Below are 20,156 nucleotides of genomic sequence, written 5' to 3'. Positions count from 1 at the left end.
AAGGCTTCTGGCATTATTATTTTTTTTTTAAATATGTCTTTTATACCGGTGAGTTTGTATTTTTTTAATTTTAATTTCTAAAAAAACTTTATTTATTGTTAGTCCCTTTAAATTTTTATTTTTAATCGTTGTAAGTTTGTCTTAATTTTGGTCAATGTAAAAACTTTCTTTATTTTTAATTTTTATAAGTTTGTATTTTTTTAAATTTTGGTCAACATATTTTGTTATTTTTGGTTTCAATACATTTTTATTTTTTAATTTTAGTTTTTGTAAGTGTGAATTTATGAGGACTATAAATAAAAAAATTATAATCTTAAATGACTAAAATTAAAAAAACACAAAATTACAAAAACGAATAAAAAACTTATACCGACCAAAATTGGAAAAACATCAATTTATAGGGACTTAAATTTAAATTAGAAAAATGAACTTACATAAATCAAAAATAAAAAACACTAACTTACATGGACAAAAACATATTTTTATTTTTTTGTTAATCCTTGCCGTTGAAAATTGATAACGTGGTTAACGGTTACTAACGTAAGCAAATGACGACCTAAACAAGTATCCCATTGATAAAATATTAATGAGAAGTTCTAAGAACAAACTCCTTGAATATATTTTTCCCTAATTTGTTAAAATTTGTTAAGTCTCACATCAAATATGATGTAAGACTCACCAAATTTTATTATTTTCAATAAATTTAAACTAATGATAAAGTGTATTTGAAGGAGTATGTTACAAAAATATATTTTTAACATGTCTAATAAAATATTTCATGTCATATAATCAAGTGACTATAAAAAATAAAAATTAATTAAAAACAAAATTGATATAATTTATAGGGACTAAAAAAATTTTAATTATAAAGACTAAAAATAAAAGAAAATAATTCATAGGAACTAAAAAAAAATAAGTGACATGGACAAAAAATGCATTTAAGTGTGCATTTAAGTCTTACATTAAATATTAATATATAATAAATGCTTAAATATGAAATAATTCTATCTAAAAAAAAATTATTATGAAAGTTGAGTATAGTATATGTTCTATAATTACAAATCTGAGTCTAATTTATTTACATGTGTATAAACTAATTTTTAAGGCTTGACTTAACTTGTTTGAAAATCTAATTAGTCTAAAAATCTGCTTAGCTCGACGAAAGAATCTCGGTATTATGATTTTTAGGTGATCGTCATAGATGATGGTATGATCGATGGTGATTTAAGGATATATAGAACCATGGATTAACCCTACAATGAAAATTTGGAGAAACAAAAAATTCATGATGTAATCGTCATAAAACCTTCAAATTGACCAACTCATGTAAGTAGGCTTCTAAATAATTAGATCAAATTAAACCTTTAAATTAGTTTCTCCTTGTCATTGCAACTATGATCTAACAATGTAATTCTTTAAAATGTGTGTTGATGAGTGTTCATGTAAAATCCTCTAAAATAGGTCAGATTTTCAAACATGACAAATAAAGCCTTCAAAATTAGCTTGTAACAAGAAAATAAACCAAGTCAACTTTTTGTAATTTTGAATGGATATAGACTTAAACATATCAAAACATAGCTACTTTTGCTCCTAAATTCTTATTTCACATTAAAGTTTTGAGATAAGTCAACAATATATTTAAGTATTTATTTTATATTAATATTTAATTAAAGATTTAATTTTTTTTCTTCTTGCAAATATGTCATTATTTTACTTTTAATTCTTATAACTTATGTTTTTTTATTCTCTATAAATTATTCTTATTTATTTAGTCCTTACCATAGACTCTGAATGATGTAAATTTTTTTGATGATATGACTTTTATGATATCATTTTTTTGTTCACATGATATTTACTTATATTAGCAATTGTTGCTCTCGTCAACAATGTACCATTACAAATTTTGAATGATTGGAACTAAGGACAAATAAAAAAAGAATTCTATGGATCTTTTTAATAATAATTACAAGGACTAAAATAAAAAAGTAAATTATAAACTAAAAATATATTTAAGGATGCGTGTGTGTGATTTCTTAATTTACACCAACTTATTTTTTTAATTAGAATAAGTTAGTAAGCTATGCAATTGGAGTAGTATAAGAAAATCTCTAGTAATAACTTGTTATCGTACTTCAATTAAGAAACAATTGTGTATATATTAATAAACTCCACAAAACATTTGCTAAGTTAGACATACTTTTATATATATATATATATATATATATATATATATATATATATATATATATATATATATATATATATATATATATATTATCAATCTAATTACTTTTTTTAGAAGAATGAATCTAATTGCTAAAACATAATATTAAACACTATTCCTATTTGTATATGAGGTTTGAAATCACTAACTTTGTTATTTTTAATTATCATTAATCTTATTTGTAAAAGCTATAGAGCTAGATACTTTCACCTTTTTCCTTTTAAGAGACATAATAAAAAAAAAGAAAACGGACAATGTGAGAAATTAAATAATTCTTGCAATTGCATCGCAATTGCATCGTAATAAGGTTTAATTAATAAAAAAAAACATACGGTACCACTTATATAGACGTGTAGTGTAAATATGGTTTTATTAATAAAAAAACAAATTAATTGTCCATATATGCAACTAACCTCTATGCAACTAATTATTCATATATTAATCATACACAATATGCATTTTAAGGTTATATTTGGATTTTTTAATGCTATGTTTGAATGATTTAAGATTATATATATTTACATTATTTAAGGGTGAATTTTTAATTCAATTTGAAAGTATAAAATTTCAAGAGTTATAATTGATGCCACATGACACATGGAGTAGAGTTAGTAGAACTTTACATTACATCATTTGTATAAATATTGTTAGTGATTGTGGATATATATGATTTCGTGTTCATGTACGTGAAATTGAGAGATTGTATTAGCTATATGTATGGAAATTTAGTATTGTTATGTTTCTATTTTTTTACATTGATATTTAGTTACAAAGTATTATTTATGATATTTTAGTTAAGTTTTAGAATAATTATATTAAAAATCATTGTAAAGATATTTTTTTTGTTCTTTTACAGTATAAAAAGTTTTGTATTGATCGAGAAGATATTAAACTCTTTTTTTTTTTTTTACTTCTTTTAATATAAAATATTTAAACATAATCATCATAAAATAAACTGAACATACATAACAGTTTCTATAGCTTTTACTTTATCAAAGGAATCTACTCTCTCTCTCTCTCTATATATATATGGCATGCTTTGAAGTTCTTGCGATTATTCTGGCTATAAGAATATTGGCTGCCTCTTGTAGTCCACTAATGATTAACTTGGGCAATTACAACGATGTATTTTATGCATTCCATTCAAATGAATTATGTACAAATGAATTTAGATATATGGCATGCATCAAGTTGTTCTCTTTCCCTTCTTACTTCTTTCGGTTTTGGTCTACTGAATCAAGATTCCATAGCATAGACAATTATTATATTAATTAGTCTGAAGAATAAAAATTCTCGCCCACGAAAATGGCACCTCCTCATTTTTAAGAAACTTTGTTAATATTAATTGTATTGATCTGATTGATTTACATTGGTGAAATGAATAATGAGGGGACTAATGAACCAATTTAGTACAACCATTTAGAATGCTAGATATTATGGTGCGTCCTTCTTTTTTTTTGAAAAAGAGATATTATGGTACGTCCTACGCATTAATTCAAACGCATATAATGACATGCAGCAATCATGGAATACTTTCTAGCCTGCGGTTCTCCCATATGTTTTGCTATTCTTTCTCCCACTTTAGGGAATACTTTCTATTCCATTAATTAGTTTGTACTTTTTTTAAGAAAAATAATTAAATGTATATCAAGGATTTAGCACATTAAATAAATTTTATAATAAAATTGTTTATCTTTATAATAAAATTGCATATTAATGTTTTATGCTTTAAAGATAAAATAACATACGGATGTGTTTGCTTTGAAGAATATATTGTATTTGATTGATTGAAAACAAATACATGATCAATTATATGTATATACAAGTTTATCTAACAATCCCACTAGGTTCAATCTAACGGTGAAAATTTAGGTAATTTGCATAGGTTTTAGGTTCTAATCTAAGACGGCTTCTAGTGTAGGTGGGAAATTTTTATCGCCCATCGGATCCATCTGATACTTAACATTAGGTGTAGACTCTCTTATTCATTGCCGCACTGTATTTCACCCATGCATAGGATTATGTGCCATGGGCTATATATTTATTACGCTGGATGCTTTGTCATTTTGTGATCACCCGCGCAAGGAGCCAAAGCCATGGACTATAATATCGTGACGACTTATGAATCAACCGGATTGGTTCTTTTTAATTATATATATTTTTTTAAAAAAAATGTAAATTATATTAAACCCAAAATGATTCAACAATAAACGGGACATATCTCGCAGTTAGAGAAAATCAAAAGTCTCCCTAATACAAGAAGACCTATATCAAGATGTTAAAACAAATGCAACAAATGCACGTGTCTATACATAAGAAACTTAATCTTGCTAATAACCTTTATTACAGTAGACTGTAATTGCTATAGCCAAACAACGAAATTTTCCTCGAACACCTGATGTGGCTCTGCCCCTAATTAAAGAGTCAGTAATGCGCTGCAAAGAAGTGAAAGACTTGCGAAAAGGAGCCAAATCACGAATGTGAGTCCAAACTTGGAGAGATTTCCTGCAAGAAAAGAACAAATGAGCATTTGACTCAGCCTCATGTGAACATAAAGGGCATAGGAAACCCTTGTTCAAAAAAATAGTTTTGTCAAGAGTAAGCAGCCAGTTCCTTTTATCAAGCCATAAAATGAAAGACATCTTAGGGGGGATTGCTGGGTTCCATATAACGGAACACCAACTAACAGTAGGCTTGACACCTCTAATGTATTCATAGACTTTGCCAACAAGCAATTGTTCATTGGTGTTCCAAGATTGAATCCTCTTTTTGGCCTCTTCCGTACTTAGCTCTTTGGAGATAATAAAGTTCCTTATTTGAATGATTTTCTTTATCAAAACTGAATCTGATGAAGAAGTATTGTAATTCCACAAATCGCTCCTTCTGAAATAGTAATGGTGAACCCATCGAACCCATAGAGAATCTTTCTTACAATGAAAGTTCCACAGGATACGGGAAAGAAGCGCAAGGTTCCAGTCCTTGAGATTAAAAAGACCTAAACCCCTTTTTTTTTTCGGAGAACAAACTACTGACCAAGCAACCAAGAGCTTGTTTTTGCCAATATCCGCTTTGCCCCATAGAAAATTACAATATGAAGCGTTGATCCGGTCCAGAACAGATTGAGGCAAAGGAAAAATCCCCATCCAGAAATTCACAATTCCTTGAATAACTGCTCTGATCAACTCTAGCTTACCTGCATAAGATAAAGACTTCTTGTTCCATCCCTGAATCAGCCCAGTAATCTTGGAAAGCAAGGGAGCATAGTGTCATACATTTAATCTAGATGATAAAAGGGGAACACCCAAGTATCTAAAAGGGAAACCACCCAAGCTAAATCCAGTAAGCTGCTGAATATGAGAAAGCTCATGAGGCTTAATACTGGCTGAGTATATGGAAGATTTATCAAACCTGATGGAAAGCCCTAAAACCCTACAAAAGTGCTAAAGCTTGGCAAATATAGTTGACACAAAAGGGATATCTCCTCTAGATAGAAGCATAATATCATCTGCAAAAGCCAAATGAAATAGCTGAATTCATGCACAATTGGGATGAAATTTAAAATTGGCATCATCCTTGAGGCTGCTCATATCTCTGGAAAAGTACTCCAAACAAAACACAAACAAATAAGGGGAGAGAGGATTCCCTTGTCTAAGACCCTGCTGCCCTTTGAAGTGGCCATAAATGGATCCATTGACTGTCACACTAAAGGAAGTGGAAGAAACACATTCCATGATCCAAGTACAGAACTGGGCTGGGAAGCCAATGGACTTAAGCATCCAATCCAAGAATTCCCAGGAAATGGAATCATAAGCTTTATGTAAGTCAATTTTCAGGAGGCATCTCGGAGAGGATCTTTTCCGTGCATATTTGCGCAAAATCTCTTGAACTAGGAAGATGTTGTCCATCATCTTTCTGTTCTTAATGAAGGCAGTTTGAGTTTCCCCAATAATAGTCTCAAGCACTGGGGCTATGCGGTTGACCAAAATTTTAGACATAATCTTGTATAACAAATTACAATAAGATATGGGTCTAAAATGGTTAACCTGGGAGGCCTAATCATGCTTAGGAATAAGTGCAATAATAGCATGGTTGATCTGCTTTAAAATTTTTCTAGTTGTAAAGAATTCATTAACCGCCTCAAAGATATCATCACCAATGATATTCCAAGCCTTCTTGAAGAATAAAGCATTGAAACCATTTGGCCCTGGAGCTTTATTGTTATCCATCACAAAAATAACGTTCCAAACTTCTTGCTTAGAAGTAGGACAAAGTATGGTCGCAAAGCAATCGGTGGGAACCTTAAGACCCCTGTTGCAGATCGAAATGGAAGGAGTTTGGGTCAGCTCATGAGCACTAAACAAATTCCTAAAGTGATTCACAAAAGCAAGGGCAATTTCATCTTGGGAGGAAGTGTTATGCCCATCCTCTAGCCTTATGGCAGCAATAAACCGACTGTGTCTGTTGCGCTTGATTAAAGCATGAAAAAATTTGGAGCATATATCAACCTGTAGGAGATATCTATTTTTGATGAGCTGAGCGAACTTCATAGACTCCACTTTTCTAAACATAATGGTCTGCCCTCTAGTGCGGTTTGCTAGAGCAAGAAGGGAATGGTCCTGAGGATTTTGCTTTAGAGAATTAAGCACACTGTTATATTCAACCTCAGCTAGCTCCACTCGGTTGGAGATGTTGCTGAACTCCTGCTTAAAAAGATTCTTCAAGGAAGCTTTAAGAACTTTCAATTTCTTACAGACCTTGAACATGCTACAGCCATGAATATTTTGCTTCCAGCCATCTGCAACAATTCTTGAGAAATTTGGATGATCCACAATAGCATTGTTGAATTTAAATGGAGAATTACCTCTAGGCACTACCAACTTAGTGGTGACAACTAGAGGAGTATGATCTGAAATAGAAATAAACTCCATAACTTCACAAGCAGAATTTCCAAAGGAATTGAACCAGACCTGATTACATAAAGCTCTGTCCAGTTTGCTCCACACCCTGCCATTAGTCCACGTGTACAAGGGGCCATGAGTGTTGATGCTCCCCAGCCCCAGGTCAGAACAACAATCAACAAAATCTTGCAACTCATAAGCATTGGGCTCAGCTCCATTGAAACGATCGGTGGGAGACAAAATGGAGTTGAAGTCACCAATGAGGAGCCAGAGGCAGTTCATATTAGCATTGATACTATTCATATTTATCCAAAGAGATTTTCTTGCCACAATGGAGTGAAGACCGTAGATGAATGAAACCTGAAAGCGCTTGGCAGTGGTTTTACAATCAATAGCACAATGAATCAATTTGGCATTTGACTCAAAAACAGAAAAATGAATCTTATCCTGCTTCTAGAGGATAAGAATTCTGCCAGTATTATGAGATGCAAAGTTGTGGGTGAAGTGTCAGTCACCAAACTTTCTTCTCATGATTTCCTCAACTGAAACCTTATTCAACTTAAAGTAATCACAAATTTCTACTGTTATACTACATAAATTAACTTAAATTAATTATTTCTTTATAATTTATAAGTAAATATATTTAATTACAAATATATAATTCAAAATTATCACAACAATAATTAAAAAATAGTTAAATTAATTTAAAATATAAACTTATTCTTTATAATTAAATACATTTAATGATAATATATATAGCAAAATAAATATAAACACACAATTATATAAATTTAATTATAAATATATTTAACGCAAATAAAATATATATTGTCAATGGAGTCTAAGCTAAGTTGGTTGAATAAGGGTGCATGAATTGTTGTAAGTCTCATAAATATTTTTTTTATTAAATTTATTAAAATAAATTAAAATATCCTTCTTTATCTTTGTGATGAAAAACTTAAATTTCAATTACATTTTAAATATAATTTCATAAATTGCATATAATTAGTTAAATATGAGAAAATATAACATTTTAAATAGTAATCCTTGTAATGTAGTAACTCAAAATTATAAAATAAGAGGGAATTTGTTTCATGGATAATTTTTGTTAAACTTATTATTTATTAAATAATTATTTCAATAATTGTCTAAAAAAAACTTGGTCCTCTTTAGTACACTTTTGGACCTGTTCATGGACGAAAGAGATCTAATTGAGGTATTTAAAAAAATTTTAAGACCAAATTAGAGCATTTAAAATTTTGAGGATTCAATTGACGTATTTTAAATAATTTAGGCACCAAATTATTATTTAAGCCTATTATATATTCTTATTATTTATTTTTATTCATTTTTTTCTAACAATGTGAACTATTTCAAAATACTGCTCATGTCTAACAATTGATTGATTATACTTTCAAAATTAAATTAATTGAACCAATAGAAGGATATAACGAGAACACAAAAAAAGGATTGAAATAATGCAAATCCATATTAAAATACATATTCGCATTGTTTAGCCCATGACTCGTATGCGCAGATGGGGCTGTGACTGTTCTAGCTTAACTTCACGTGGTGTTTCAAATTAATTTAAATAAAGGCAGATTGTGATATGGTGTGATATAGGAGAAGAGAGCCTACATCTCGCACTGAGGAATAGATATATGGATCCGATGGGCGATAAATTTTTGCATCGTGCAGGACCTAGTAAGCATTCGCACGCTAGAAGCCATCTCTAATTTAATCTAATCTCAGAATTATCATTTTACACACAAAATTTGATGAGATATGCAACAAATTTATATGGATGAGATATTCCTAACAACAAACAAAAAATAGGTGCACTCCCGGAAGAGTCAGCTTCTATTTTTTTTAAGGTGTCACATAATATTAAATTATAATTATCCATATATAAAATGTGTATGTGTGCTACGTATGTGAGCGAACAATTTTAGTGCATAATATAAACTATTACTTCCGGGTCAAAGTAGTTTTACAATATATTTGCAAGGTACCACGTGAAAATAACAATAGGCAAACTACCAAAATTGCGAGAATTTGGAGCGAAAATCCTACAATAAACAATCAAGAGTTACATGTTATGACTAATGGATATTGATCGATTAAAGAAATACAAACGTAATAAGCAGATGCAAGTCCCACCTCTTCTTCACATATTATATTTTGATACGAATTGGTCTGCGTTAATGGAACAAAAGAGGTCATTTTGTCCCTCAAGAAGGCGAACAACCTAAAATTACAAGTTATTAATTGAAATTAAGCATTGGACAGAAACAAGCTGAAGGTATAAAATGCAATATCAATAGTGCTACAATTTCTATCAATGCGGTGAGATAAAAAAAAAGGAATTGAAAGAAAAATAATCTCTTTAGTATCATAGATATATTAATTAGAAAACCATTTGATCATTGTTAGAATCAGGAATCCCTCACAATTGCCTTGTAAATCCATAGTTTAATCTTTGGTTCATCCTTTGCTGAGAATGCGACTCTCGTATAATTGCACCTAACTGTTTGTTGCTTATTATATAACTTGTCCAAATCTTTCTGTATTTAGGATCTATTTGAATAAATTTCTCTACAAGTATTTTTAGGAAAAAAATAAAATAATTTCTCTATAAGAAAAAAATAGCTTATTATATGTTAAAAATATCTTTTAAAGAAACTAATTTTTTTATAAATTAGTTTATGAAAAATTAATTTTAACTTATGACGTGAAAAAGTCTGATCATTTTCTTCTTCTTAAAAGTGTTTAAAGAAAAATTTATTCAAACATACCCTTAGAATTTAACTTCAATAACATTTTGACGTTGACGTGTTTCCATTATATGCAACTACACATATTAGAATGCTCCAATAGCAAGAAATTATATGCAACTAAAGCCATATATTCGTCAATTTCATTTTTCCAATATCTTACGTATTCACATGTAAAATATACTGACACAGCGGCGAGATTTTTAAATACATACCTGAGAACCAGGCTAAAACAAATGTTTTTAAACAAAATTTAAAAAGCTGGTTAAATCAAGCTTTCAAACAGCACTTCATTTCGTGTTTAGTGTTTTGCAGATGAGTGGTTGGATGAAGTTAGATTGTTTTCCTTCACTTTATTTGTAGTTGAAGTTTTTATTAGGTTACTTTTGTTTTACCTCTTTAATTTTTGTGAGTGTTGAATACCTATATGAAGAAAAGTTACACACAAATAAAACCAAGGTCCTTTCTACCTTGTTATTTCTCATATGTCTAAATTTCTCACTGAAGAATATATGATTATAAAATTCACCTCATTATTAGCTTTTGAACTTATTAGGCCCAAATTCCAAATTCTTAGAAAACATGAGAATCTATCAAAGTTGTTGCTAGACTTATTGAGCGTACTATTATGAAGTCATTACTAGAGCACTTTAAGTTGTGCATGCTGAGACAAAGTTTTTCTAGAAATTATTTTTTAATGATGACATTCACTATGAACCAAAATCACAAGTGATTAAACTTAGTTATTAATAGTTGTTTTAAGTGTTCTAAAAGACATGCTGCAAAAATAATCTTTAGAACACTTTCTCATTATTTGAAATTTAAAATTATGTGCAAATTCCACTAAGACCAATAGCTAGCACCCAACAGATACAATCTGAAATTCAAAGAGTGCAAGTTGACGGAGAAGAGTAGAGATGAAGGAAACAACTCAATGAGTTGTAAAAAGAGGTTGAATGTGTACAAAATGACTAGTTGCAAGAACTTGGACAACTCATGCATATTTTTGAAAGTTGAATTCAACCTTCAATGGCCATAGCAACAACTAGCTCCAAATCACTCTATAAATTGATTGAATTCAATGGAATAACTTGTAAGGAAGGAGTGCCAAAAAGAGAGGATAATGTCAGGTGAGCTAACCCCTAGGAACTTCCTTAGCCAAACACTCTAGGTGGTGGCAGTTGAGCCAAATCCAAAAGAGTGTAAACACCTTCATAAGAGGAGTCTCAATAGAAGGCAACCCAAAAGATGTAGAGTCAATCCCCTAGAATTAGAGGGAAAGAACTAAGAAGAGTAGACAAATAATTGTTGCTTTTGAAGTTTAGTGTGAACAAAATACCACGTGTTGTGTGAATCCAATACTAGTTGCTATTGAAGGTGTGAAACCTAGAGTGACTTTTTTAACGAATTATTGGATAGAGCTTGTTGAGGCTTTGAGAATACTGTGGTAAAGCCTGAAGAAATTTTTAAAAGAATACTTGAAGAAAGTAAAGAGGTTTTGCGAAAGAATACTTAGGTGTAACTTGAAGAGGCTTTTCAAATGTAATACTTGAGTGGAGCCTATAGAGACTTACATAATATTGATTGTAGGAGCCCTAGAGGGTTTAGGAAAGAAAAAAAAATACCACAATTAGGTGCTTGGTCTTAGTGGAGAAAGCCTATAGGTATTTTGAACGTAGCTTAGGTTAGGGTGCACTAGTATGTATAATTCGTTGGTGTATTGTTTTATTCTTTACAACTCCTTGTTTATCCTTGTTACTATATACTTAAAGTTTATACTCTAAGCAAAAAGTCAAAACCATAATTTGTTATTTAACAGAACTTGAGATTTTAAAAGTAGATTTTGAAGCAGTAAAATATAAGATTACTTGGAATGTGTTACCTTGAGATATTCTTTTTATCAAGTACTTGTGAAGGAAAGACATTACTCCTATAAGTCTTCTACTTTCCAAGCAACAAGCTTAAAAGGAAAAATCAAAAGCAAAATGTGCTTGTGCGAAAAATAGTCAAATCAATTTTGGTTTAACAATTTAACCCCCTTCTAGTGATGAACCAGTTCTTCAATGCAAATTTCACATTTGAGATGTTTAATATATAAGTGAAAAGAGATATTATTATTATTTGAAAACAAAATAGTGCACAAGATGTGACAAAGTTTTGAGATGTTATGTTCTGCCCTTAGCTTAAGATAGTTGTTAGAGATCCCACACTAACTCATAATATAACCAAAATAGTTTATATAATAAATAGTGAGCAAACTCTGGCCTCATAACTCAAGCTAGATTTTCGAGTTAAATTAGATCCAAATTTTAATTAAGAGTTAATAAATCTCTTAATTTTAAGTACATGAAGTTCACTATAAGTATGATTAAGATGTGGGAAACTAAATGCCAATTCTAGGATATTTTGTGGGGAGGGGGTGATTTTTTTGTTTTGCAAACTGGAGTGTTAACTCCTATAATTGCATTGTATATGGGTTAGAGTACCCGTTAGCCCAAATTTTAATAATGATATATTTATTTGTTGGTAAAAAGTTCTATGATGCATATTGTAATAAAAACTTGTAATACAAGTAGGATCTCATAACGATAGTGATTTATGAATTTTCATAATACAAAGGACATAAAACATGGTCATACTCAAAAGAGTTAATATAATTTTATGTGTTTTTTGAAGTCTGTTAAGTGCAATAAAAAGAATGTTGAATTAAGAACCTAGATAAGCTTCAAGGGCTTTTAGGAGAAAAAAATTATAAGAAAAAACAAAATAAGTCTTTCTATAAGTGAAGATTAACTCTACATTAGTTAATTTGTAGATTTTTTTTATCTTTTAAAGAATTTATATGAAAGAAATTATACAAATTAATTAGTTGAGATAGAAGTTAATTTTATATGTAAAAATTCATTTATTTATTTGCTTCTCCTAAAAATTATTCTAAAGAAGTTTATCCCTTCAAGCAATCTATTATGATTGGTTCAACTGAAATATACTAACAAATTAAAGGAACTAAATTATATCTGATAACATTTATGTATCGTTTCCATGATGTACGAGTTATATTTATTTTCAGATACTATTATAATAATAAAAAAATTTATAATATTGTAGCTAATGCATTGTACATGATCATACACTTTAGAATAGATAAAAATTTAAAGTATGAATTCATAAGAAAATTAAAGATGAATAGTAAGATCAATTTTTTTTATCCATCAATGTTAGTTGTTAAATTTTGTTTATGAAAAAATTTTAAATTTATAATCTCTTCTTTTCTCATTTTCTGTTCAATCATTAAGTAAATTTTATAACTCGATTTTAATAATAAGACCACATATAACTACAACACTAAAGGAAAAACTTTAGTTAGACTAAACTAATGGAACAACCACTTAGTTAAAGGGTCTACATAAGTCTGACCTAGGTTTATATCATTTGAGTAGTAGGTAGCAATGACGCACCTAAGATATGTTTTATCAGTACACCTGTTTCATTTTTATTCAGTTTTAGACCACTTTTGTCCTAAAAAACAATTTCTTTCACAAAATAGGTTGATTACACGTGGCACACTTTTGAAACTTTTCTGTTCAGTTTTAGACCCCTAGTTTTGTCCTAATAAGAAATTACCAAAGAAAGTTACATAATCTGGTAAACCATATGTCTACATATTGCATTCAGTACCATTCAACTATAATGGCTACAATGTTAATTGTCCAATTACCTCTCCAATAGAGGGGCGCTTCTGATGATCTCTTTGCACACAGTAGTATGCTACCTTGGCCATGGTGTATAACTCATTTGAGTTATAAGAATCCCCTAGACGAGAATCTATAAGTTCATCAAATGCCAACTTCTCAATCTTGAGCTCAGCCTAAAATTTTCGTTAGAAATATATCATAAAATTCGTCAAATTGAAACCTAGTGAGGTCCTTTAATAAGCTAAGAATTAGAAAATACCCATTGTCGAAGGGAAAGATGTTGCTCTGGACTAGAAGTTGGCTTGCGTCCAGTTATTAATTGTAACAAAATAATGCCAAAAGCATACACATCCACTCCCACAGAAACAATACCATCTTCAGCATACTCAGGGGCGAGGTATCTACATAATAAAAGAGTTTTTTTTTTATTTTTACAATATAGATTCTAGGAAGAAAATATTAAAATGCTTGAATAAACCCTCACCCTAATGTGCCCATTATCCTTGTGTGTAGAGTATTATCACTAGTCTTCCATTTGGCAAGGCCAAAATCACCTAGCTGCATTTGTATGCATAATTCAATTAGTAACGTACACCCATCTTTTATAACGACCAAGTAAAAGGAATAGGTATGACATCCCCATCAATTGCCAAAAGAGAATGAAGATTTCACCATGGGAACAAAATCATGAGTGAGGAGTATATTGCTTGGTCTCATGTCACGATGAATGATAGGACCTCCACGACATTCCTCATGTAGAAAACGCAATCCTTTTGCAGTTCCAATGGCAATGACATATCTTTGATGCCACTCAAGAACAGCCGCATTTTTATTATCTACAAAAATGTTTCCCCAGATTCATAAAATATAAATCAGTGGAAATAATATATTTTTGGAGAGCCGAAATGATCAAGGCTTTGGAGGAAGAGGGCTGCTTGTATATTGATCACTTTTTATATTTGGCTTAATACAAATTCTAAGACATCACTCAGATTTATACTACCGACTCTTCCTAAACTAATGGGTGTGATTTTGTGAACACAAATTTAATCTATTGACCCTCCTAGAATTTTCTTCATAAACATCATCCAGATTTATACTACTGACCCTCCTAGAATTTTCTTCATTGATGCAAACCTATTCACATATTCTAACTAATTCTATATGCTACTTTAGAATTATCTTCTAATAGAGATTTCTCTAGATCATGCTCCTAGATTTTGGGTTATATATGTTTCTAAGAATTGATCTTCTGTTTGGATAAATGAGGGTCAAAATCAAATTTATATTTCAACAAAAACAAGTAAAAAGAAAAAAACAACTTTAGTACTTACCAACTAAATGCCAATCAAGAGACTTGTTGCAAATATACTCATATACCAAAATGTTTAGCCTATCTTTGAAACAGTAACCCAAAAGCATTACTATATTCTTGTGCCGAGCGAAATTCAAGACGTAAACCTCAGAAGTGAATTCAGAAAACCCTTGTCTACTTTCTTCTTTCCTTACTTTAGCAGCAATTTGTTGTCCATCTTTAAGCATGCCCTTGTAAACGTGACCATATCCACCTTCACCTAATAAGTTATCCTTTGAAAAATCATTTGTTGCAAGTTGTATCTCAGAATAGCTGAACCTCTTTAACTCATTGGTGTATAATGCAGTTTGTGTCCCGCAACCAGCACAAAGAATTGGAGTCTCTGAAGAATTTGGTAAGAAGTCATATCTGTTTTGCTTTTGCAAAATTTGAGAATTAATGGGATGCTTATATTCTACTTGAATGCTTCTGCCTGAAAGATATTTGACACTCCTATTTAGTACAAATAACTTATTAGAGTACAAAATGAGGGCTAATCACGGTGCCCGTAGACTTTTATTGGACATTCAATGGACTGCCCCTTTAACTTTTAAATGCAACAATTAAGTTAATTAGCCTCTCAGGTCTAATCACTTATTTTACAATTTTCATTCATAGTGGAGATCAAAGGAACAAAAAGGGAAAAATTATTTGCTAATTAACTAATCTAAAGCTGTGAACCTTGGCTATTCAGAAGTGCCCGTAGACTATTACCTATGAATTATTGTATGAATAGAATTACTCGTATGTATAGAAAAAATTCAAAGAGGTTTCTACCTGAAGAAGATCCAAAATCTATTGAAGAAATATGCTCCCCTAACTTGTTAGCATTTGAATGTTTCATACTGCTCTTAGACATATTAGAGGTGTCAGAAGCAATGGAAAGAGGATAGCTTTTGCAAAAGATAACAGATTGCTCCTCATCTCCAATACTATGAGAATCTGATAGTGAAACACACTTGGACAAAGAATAGATAAGCTTTTGTTCTGTTACATCTGTTTCATGTATATGATGTGATCTCCAAATATCCACCGACAAGTCATCTTTAACCAGTGCAATTTTACATGATATCTTGTTCCTGTAGAATCTCATGTCCTGCCGAAGATGCCTGTTCAAAATTTGCCGTTACAGTGAGAAATCCTAGGAAAAATATAAGAAAACTTGAGGAAAAAGTGATATTATACTCTTCATTTAAAAGTAGTACAAACTACAAACTTAAGTTTTAGCTTTTAGAGCATATTCATTTTCCAATAAGTGAAAATAATTTGGTGCAGCATTTAGGAAGAATTTAATTTTCTTTGATCGTTTTGCAGGATATTGCTGGATTTCATAAAAGTATTTAAATTATGCAACAGATCAAACATGGGCATATCCTTGACTAGTAAGGTAAGGTAGAGAATAGTCCAAGCTTTAAGACAATAGAGGGAGGGTAGATTTCTTTCCATAGGAAGATGAGCAACTATAGATTTCTTTCCAATAATGACCAGGTGATGTGCACTACTTATATAAAATGAAGTGGACTCAAAATGAATGACAAAACAGAATAAATCAGAGTTCTTCATGTCATTGATAACTTAAACCATGCATTTTGAGATATTTTATTCTCAATGACAAAACAAATTAACTAATAAAACATTGTTTGGAAACTCATTAACAATTTAACATGTAGAGACTAGCATGATTTGTTCTATCTGCTATTGTAAGGTAAAGTTTTCCATATCAAATACAAGTAAGGCAAAAAAATGTATTGGCCAGATTAATTTATACTATTGGCTTTTGCCACTTTTGAATTTTGGTACTATCCATATACCACATCAGACAAATGTAAGATAATGGTCATTTAGAAGTGATAAAAAAGTTACCTATCAAGGATAACCCAAGATGCATTATAGTTTGTAACCTGTTGTAAAATAACCTGTCTAATTGGAAAACCTGCAGTGACTTTAACCTCCATTTTTACCTGGACATAAATTTTTAATTAGAATGATTAACAAAAAACGGATACTCTTAAAAAACCATCACTCGATTTATATAATTATATTGATTTATGGCCAAATAAAACCCAAATCTCTACATGGTGTAAGTGGCATGTAGCGAAAATTGAAAAGAAAACATATATTCCATCTCACGAGAGGCTTGTAACACAGTAAGAAACAAATGGAAAACACTAAAGAAAACATATATTCCAGTCGTTAGCTGTCTCCTTCTTCCTAGTAATATTAGCTTAAGTAGTTAATCTATAAATTCATGTATATGTACTGCTATAGTTAACAAAGAAGAAACGAGTTTTGTTAAGCTCCAAAAGCTATTCTGGCTGCTCTAAGTTTCTGCAGAATTCTTGCAGCATCAAAGAGGCTACCATGCCCTATGAATTCTTGAAGTGAAGATATTAATATATTGTCTTTAGAATGACACCACAACGTTAGCTAACCAGATAAAGCAATGATAACATACATAAAAACAAACAAGAGCATATCTATATCACAATTAGTATATTCATATATAGTTCAGCATATGTTGAATTTATAGACTGATACTGTATCAAGAATCTACTACTACTATTATAAATGGTGAATTGAAAACTTTAACTAATAAATAAATGTACAAGAATGATTTTGCATCATTAATGAGAAGAAATGATAGAGAACACAAATCAAAATTAAAATATAACTCATTGAGCTTCCTTCTTAGTCTCAGATGACAACACTATGCTACATTCTCAATTTGGAAAACAATATCGTACAAGTATGAGATTAAAAATAAGTTAAAGTGTATGCTGTAATTAATGGCAATGTGTCATTCGATAGCAGCTGCAGATATAGAGTTACTATCTTTATCATCTGCATAATTAAGCATTGTGTTCATTTTAGGAGCACGCCAAAGTGCATGGCACGGTATTTTCAAAAGAAAATTAGAAGTTACCCCTTTATTTTCACGTTCTTCATAAGTCGGCAGAAGCACACTTTTATATGCTGCAGCTTTTCTGTTAACTTCCTCCTCCATTGCACGAATATTGGTGCCAGCGAAGGACTCCGGGCATGCTAATGTCTGGTACCCCACTGACAATTCCAAGGGAAGAAAAGCAACATTAATGAAAGAGTCTCGCTAATAAGTGTTCTATAGACACTAATTAAGAAATTAATATTTAAAAAGTTTTATTAAATATTGTATTGGAATTACATTGGAAATCACATCAGAGTGCATCACAATAAAAACTTTCCACTTTTGATTTCTTAATCAGTATTGTTTTTTTCGTAACCATGGTATTGGTATAACGTTGTCCTTGCCGAAAATAATGATAAATCTTTGTCGAGGACCTTGAGCGCACATAAGGTGACTATTCTCCTTTCAACACAATTCATTTCATATATTAATCAAGATTCGAATCCTGAATTACTTAATTAAGGGACCGCTAGTACTTGTGCCAACCCTTGTTGGCATTTCTTAATCAGTAGTACTCTGGTTAGCATTTTCTTTAATTAAAACGTTTAATGAATTTCTAGAAAACACTCATCCGGTGTGTATACAAATGCAACGCAAAGACAACAGTAGCATTGCAATTCTCTGACAAAGAACTAAAGGAAAGTACTAATTAACACAAGTAAAATCAGTAAAAGAGAGTTTCAGTGTCTGCAAACTAGTTATAAGTGCAACGCTCCAGAATACTTACTAGGGTGAGCAACCTTGTGCAAGGCACAGAACACTAGCAAGCTATCACTTTCAGAGAGAATGTCACCCCTGCTTCTAAGATGATCAACCACAAGCTTGACCTCATGCTCATTGCGAGCTCTCGTGGCATCACATGCAACTACAACGTAAGACGGGAGAGGAATTCCCATGCTCATAACTAAGCCAAACCCACAAGAGGGTATTTCAATTTCGAATCATATTCATGAAAAAAAAACCCTTTCAATTTGCTTCCAATATCTTCCACACCTTGAAATGTACGTGCCGTTTAAGTATGGTGAATTGAATTTGAGAGAGCATGGGTTGCACAAAAGTACATAATAACGTAAGAGTAACATAATTTGATAATTCAGGATTGGGACTGAATGTCCAATGATTTCAAGACAGAAGGTTCATGATACGCTATCAAAATTTGTGTCTGATGCTACAGCATGACAGTACTATTATTTCTTCTTTTTCTTGATTTCATTGGATGAGGGAAAAACGGTCGAAGGTATCAAGATAATATTCTTAGGATATTCTAAGAAAAGACCATTTTCCCGGCAAACGACCAGCCGGCAAAAATTATGCCAAGTCGGGGGAACAGTACGAGGAGCTCCAAGACAGAGAGCTTGGTCTTTCGTACTCGTACATGCTTCCTTTATATTCCAGATTCGATTCAATCCTCCTTCCCACCTTTTTTCGTATTTAGCGCAGGTGTTGTACGTATTCTCTTTTTTATATTTTCCATTATTTGATTTCTACGAATTAAAAAGAAAAAATAATAAATATTGCTTTCTTAGTTGTTTTATTTCTTATTATTTTCCGTAGATGTTTCAATCTGATTGGGTAGGGAAAAATATTATTAGACACTAATATCTACTTAATACGAAAGAGAAGAGAAAGTATAAAAAACAGAGACATTTTTATGTGTACTTCATTGAAGTATGTGTTATGAATATATGATTGTGTTAAAAAATTAAAGTGAAAGTTTTGTTACTTATAATAATTTTAATTTTGTTTAGTTTAAATAAGATTATTTTCGGTAAAAAAATATTTATGATATATATTAAAAATATATATATTTATATATATAATACTTGATATATGAATACATAAAAAGTGATATATGAGGTGATATAAAGTGAGAATTGCAGGTGTTAATAGAGTAAATGTTGAGTCAATAAAAAAGAGAGTATATGTTGAGTACCAAAATAACAAATTAATAACATGTACATCACATAAATCACTATAGGTCATTAAGGCATTGTCCTTAGGACTCTAATTATTTAAGACCTCAATTTTCTTTACAAATTATTAATAAATTATTTCTTATTAATTTAAATTATTTGGTGATTGATAGCAATCCTAGCAATACACCTAAATCCAATACAGAAAGGCCCAGAAAAGTAACCACCAAACCGGAATACCTGCGAAACTACGTAACCTAAAATAGCATGGCTTGAGGCACCAAAGTGTAATATACGCACGTGTAGTTAGTTGAGCTGTTACGTGTTAGTTAGTCTGTTAGAGTTGGTTATGTC

General features: G+C 30.7%; 1 protein-coding gene across 2 annotated transcripts; it reads right to left on the bottom strand.

Annotated features, from left to right (window-relative positions):
• Positions 1-9,068: 9,068 nt before the first annotated feature.
• On the bottom strand, positions 9,069-19,185 carry LOC114382027 (probable receptor-like serine/threonine-protein kinase At4g34500). Of its 2 annotated transcripts, none has more exons than XM_028341257.1 (11): positions 18,617-19,185; positions 17,869-18,005; positions 16,809-16,906; positions 15,723-16,054; positions 14,926-15,378; positions 14,264-14,427; positions 14,076-14,149; positions 13,851-13,992; positions 13,615-13,764; positions 9,283-9,370; positions 9,069-9,191 (listed from the first exon to the last, which is right to left on the bottom strand). In XM_028341257.1, exons 1-10 carry the CDS (start codon positions 18,789-18,791, stop codon positions 9,290-9,292), a joined length of 1,806 nt encoding a protein of 601 aa, XP_028197058.1. In that variant the 5' UTR covers positions 18,792-19,185; the 3' UTR covers positions 9,069-9,191; positions 9,283-9,289. The 2 variants fall into 2 exon arrangements, with proteins under 2 accessions (XP_028197058.1, XP_028197059.1); XM_028341258.1 differs by having other exon boundaries at positions 14,926-15,288.
• Positions 19,186-20,156: the final 971 nt, after the last annotated feature.

The sequence above is a fragment of the Glycine soja genome, chromosome 13 (assembly GCF_004193775.1).
Source record: "Glycine soja cultivar W05 chromosome 13, ASM419377v2, whole genome shotgun sequence".
Taxonomy (NCBI): domain Eukaryota; kingdom Viridiplantae; phylum Streptophyta; class Magnoliopsida; order Fabales; family Fabaceae; genus Glycine; species Glycine soja.
The sequence above is the reverse complement of the archived record's forward strand: the minus strand, read 5'-3'. Positions and strand labels throughout refer to the sequence as shown.

Coding starts and splice junctions, on each gene's coding strand:
- LOC114382027 (XM_028341257.1), bottom strand. CDS start 18,791: ATGAGCATGGGAATTCCTCTCCCGTCTTACGTTGTAGTTGCATGTGAT. Junction 14,150..14,263: donor CTCATGATTTTGTTCCCATG/GTGAAATCTTCA, acceptor ATACAAATGCAG/CTAGGTGATTTTGGCCTTGC. Junction 13,765..13,850: donor ATCTTTCCCTTCGACAATGG/GTATTTTCTAAT, acceptor CGAAAATTTTAG/GCTGAGCTCAAGATTGAGAA.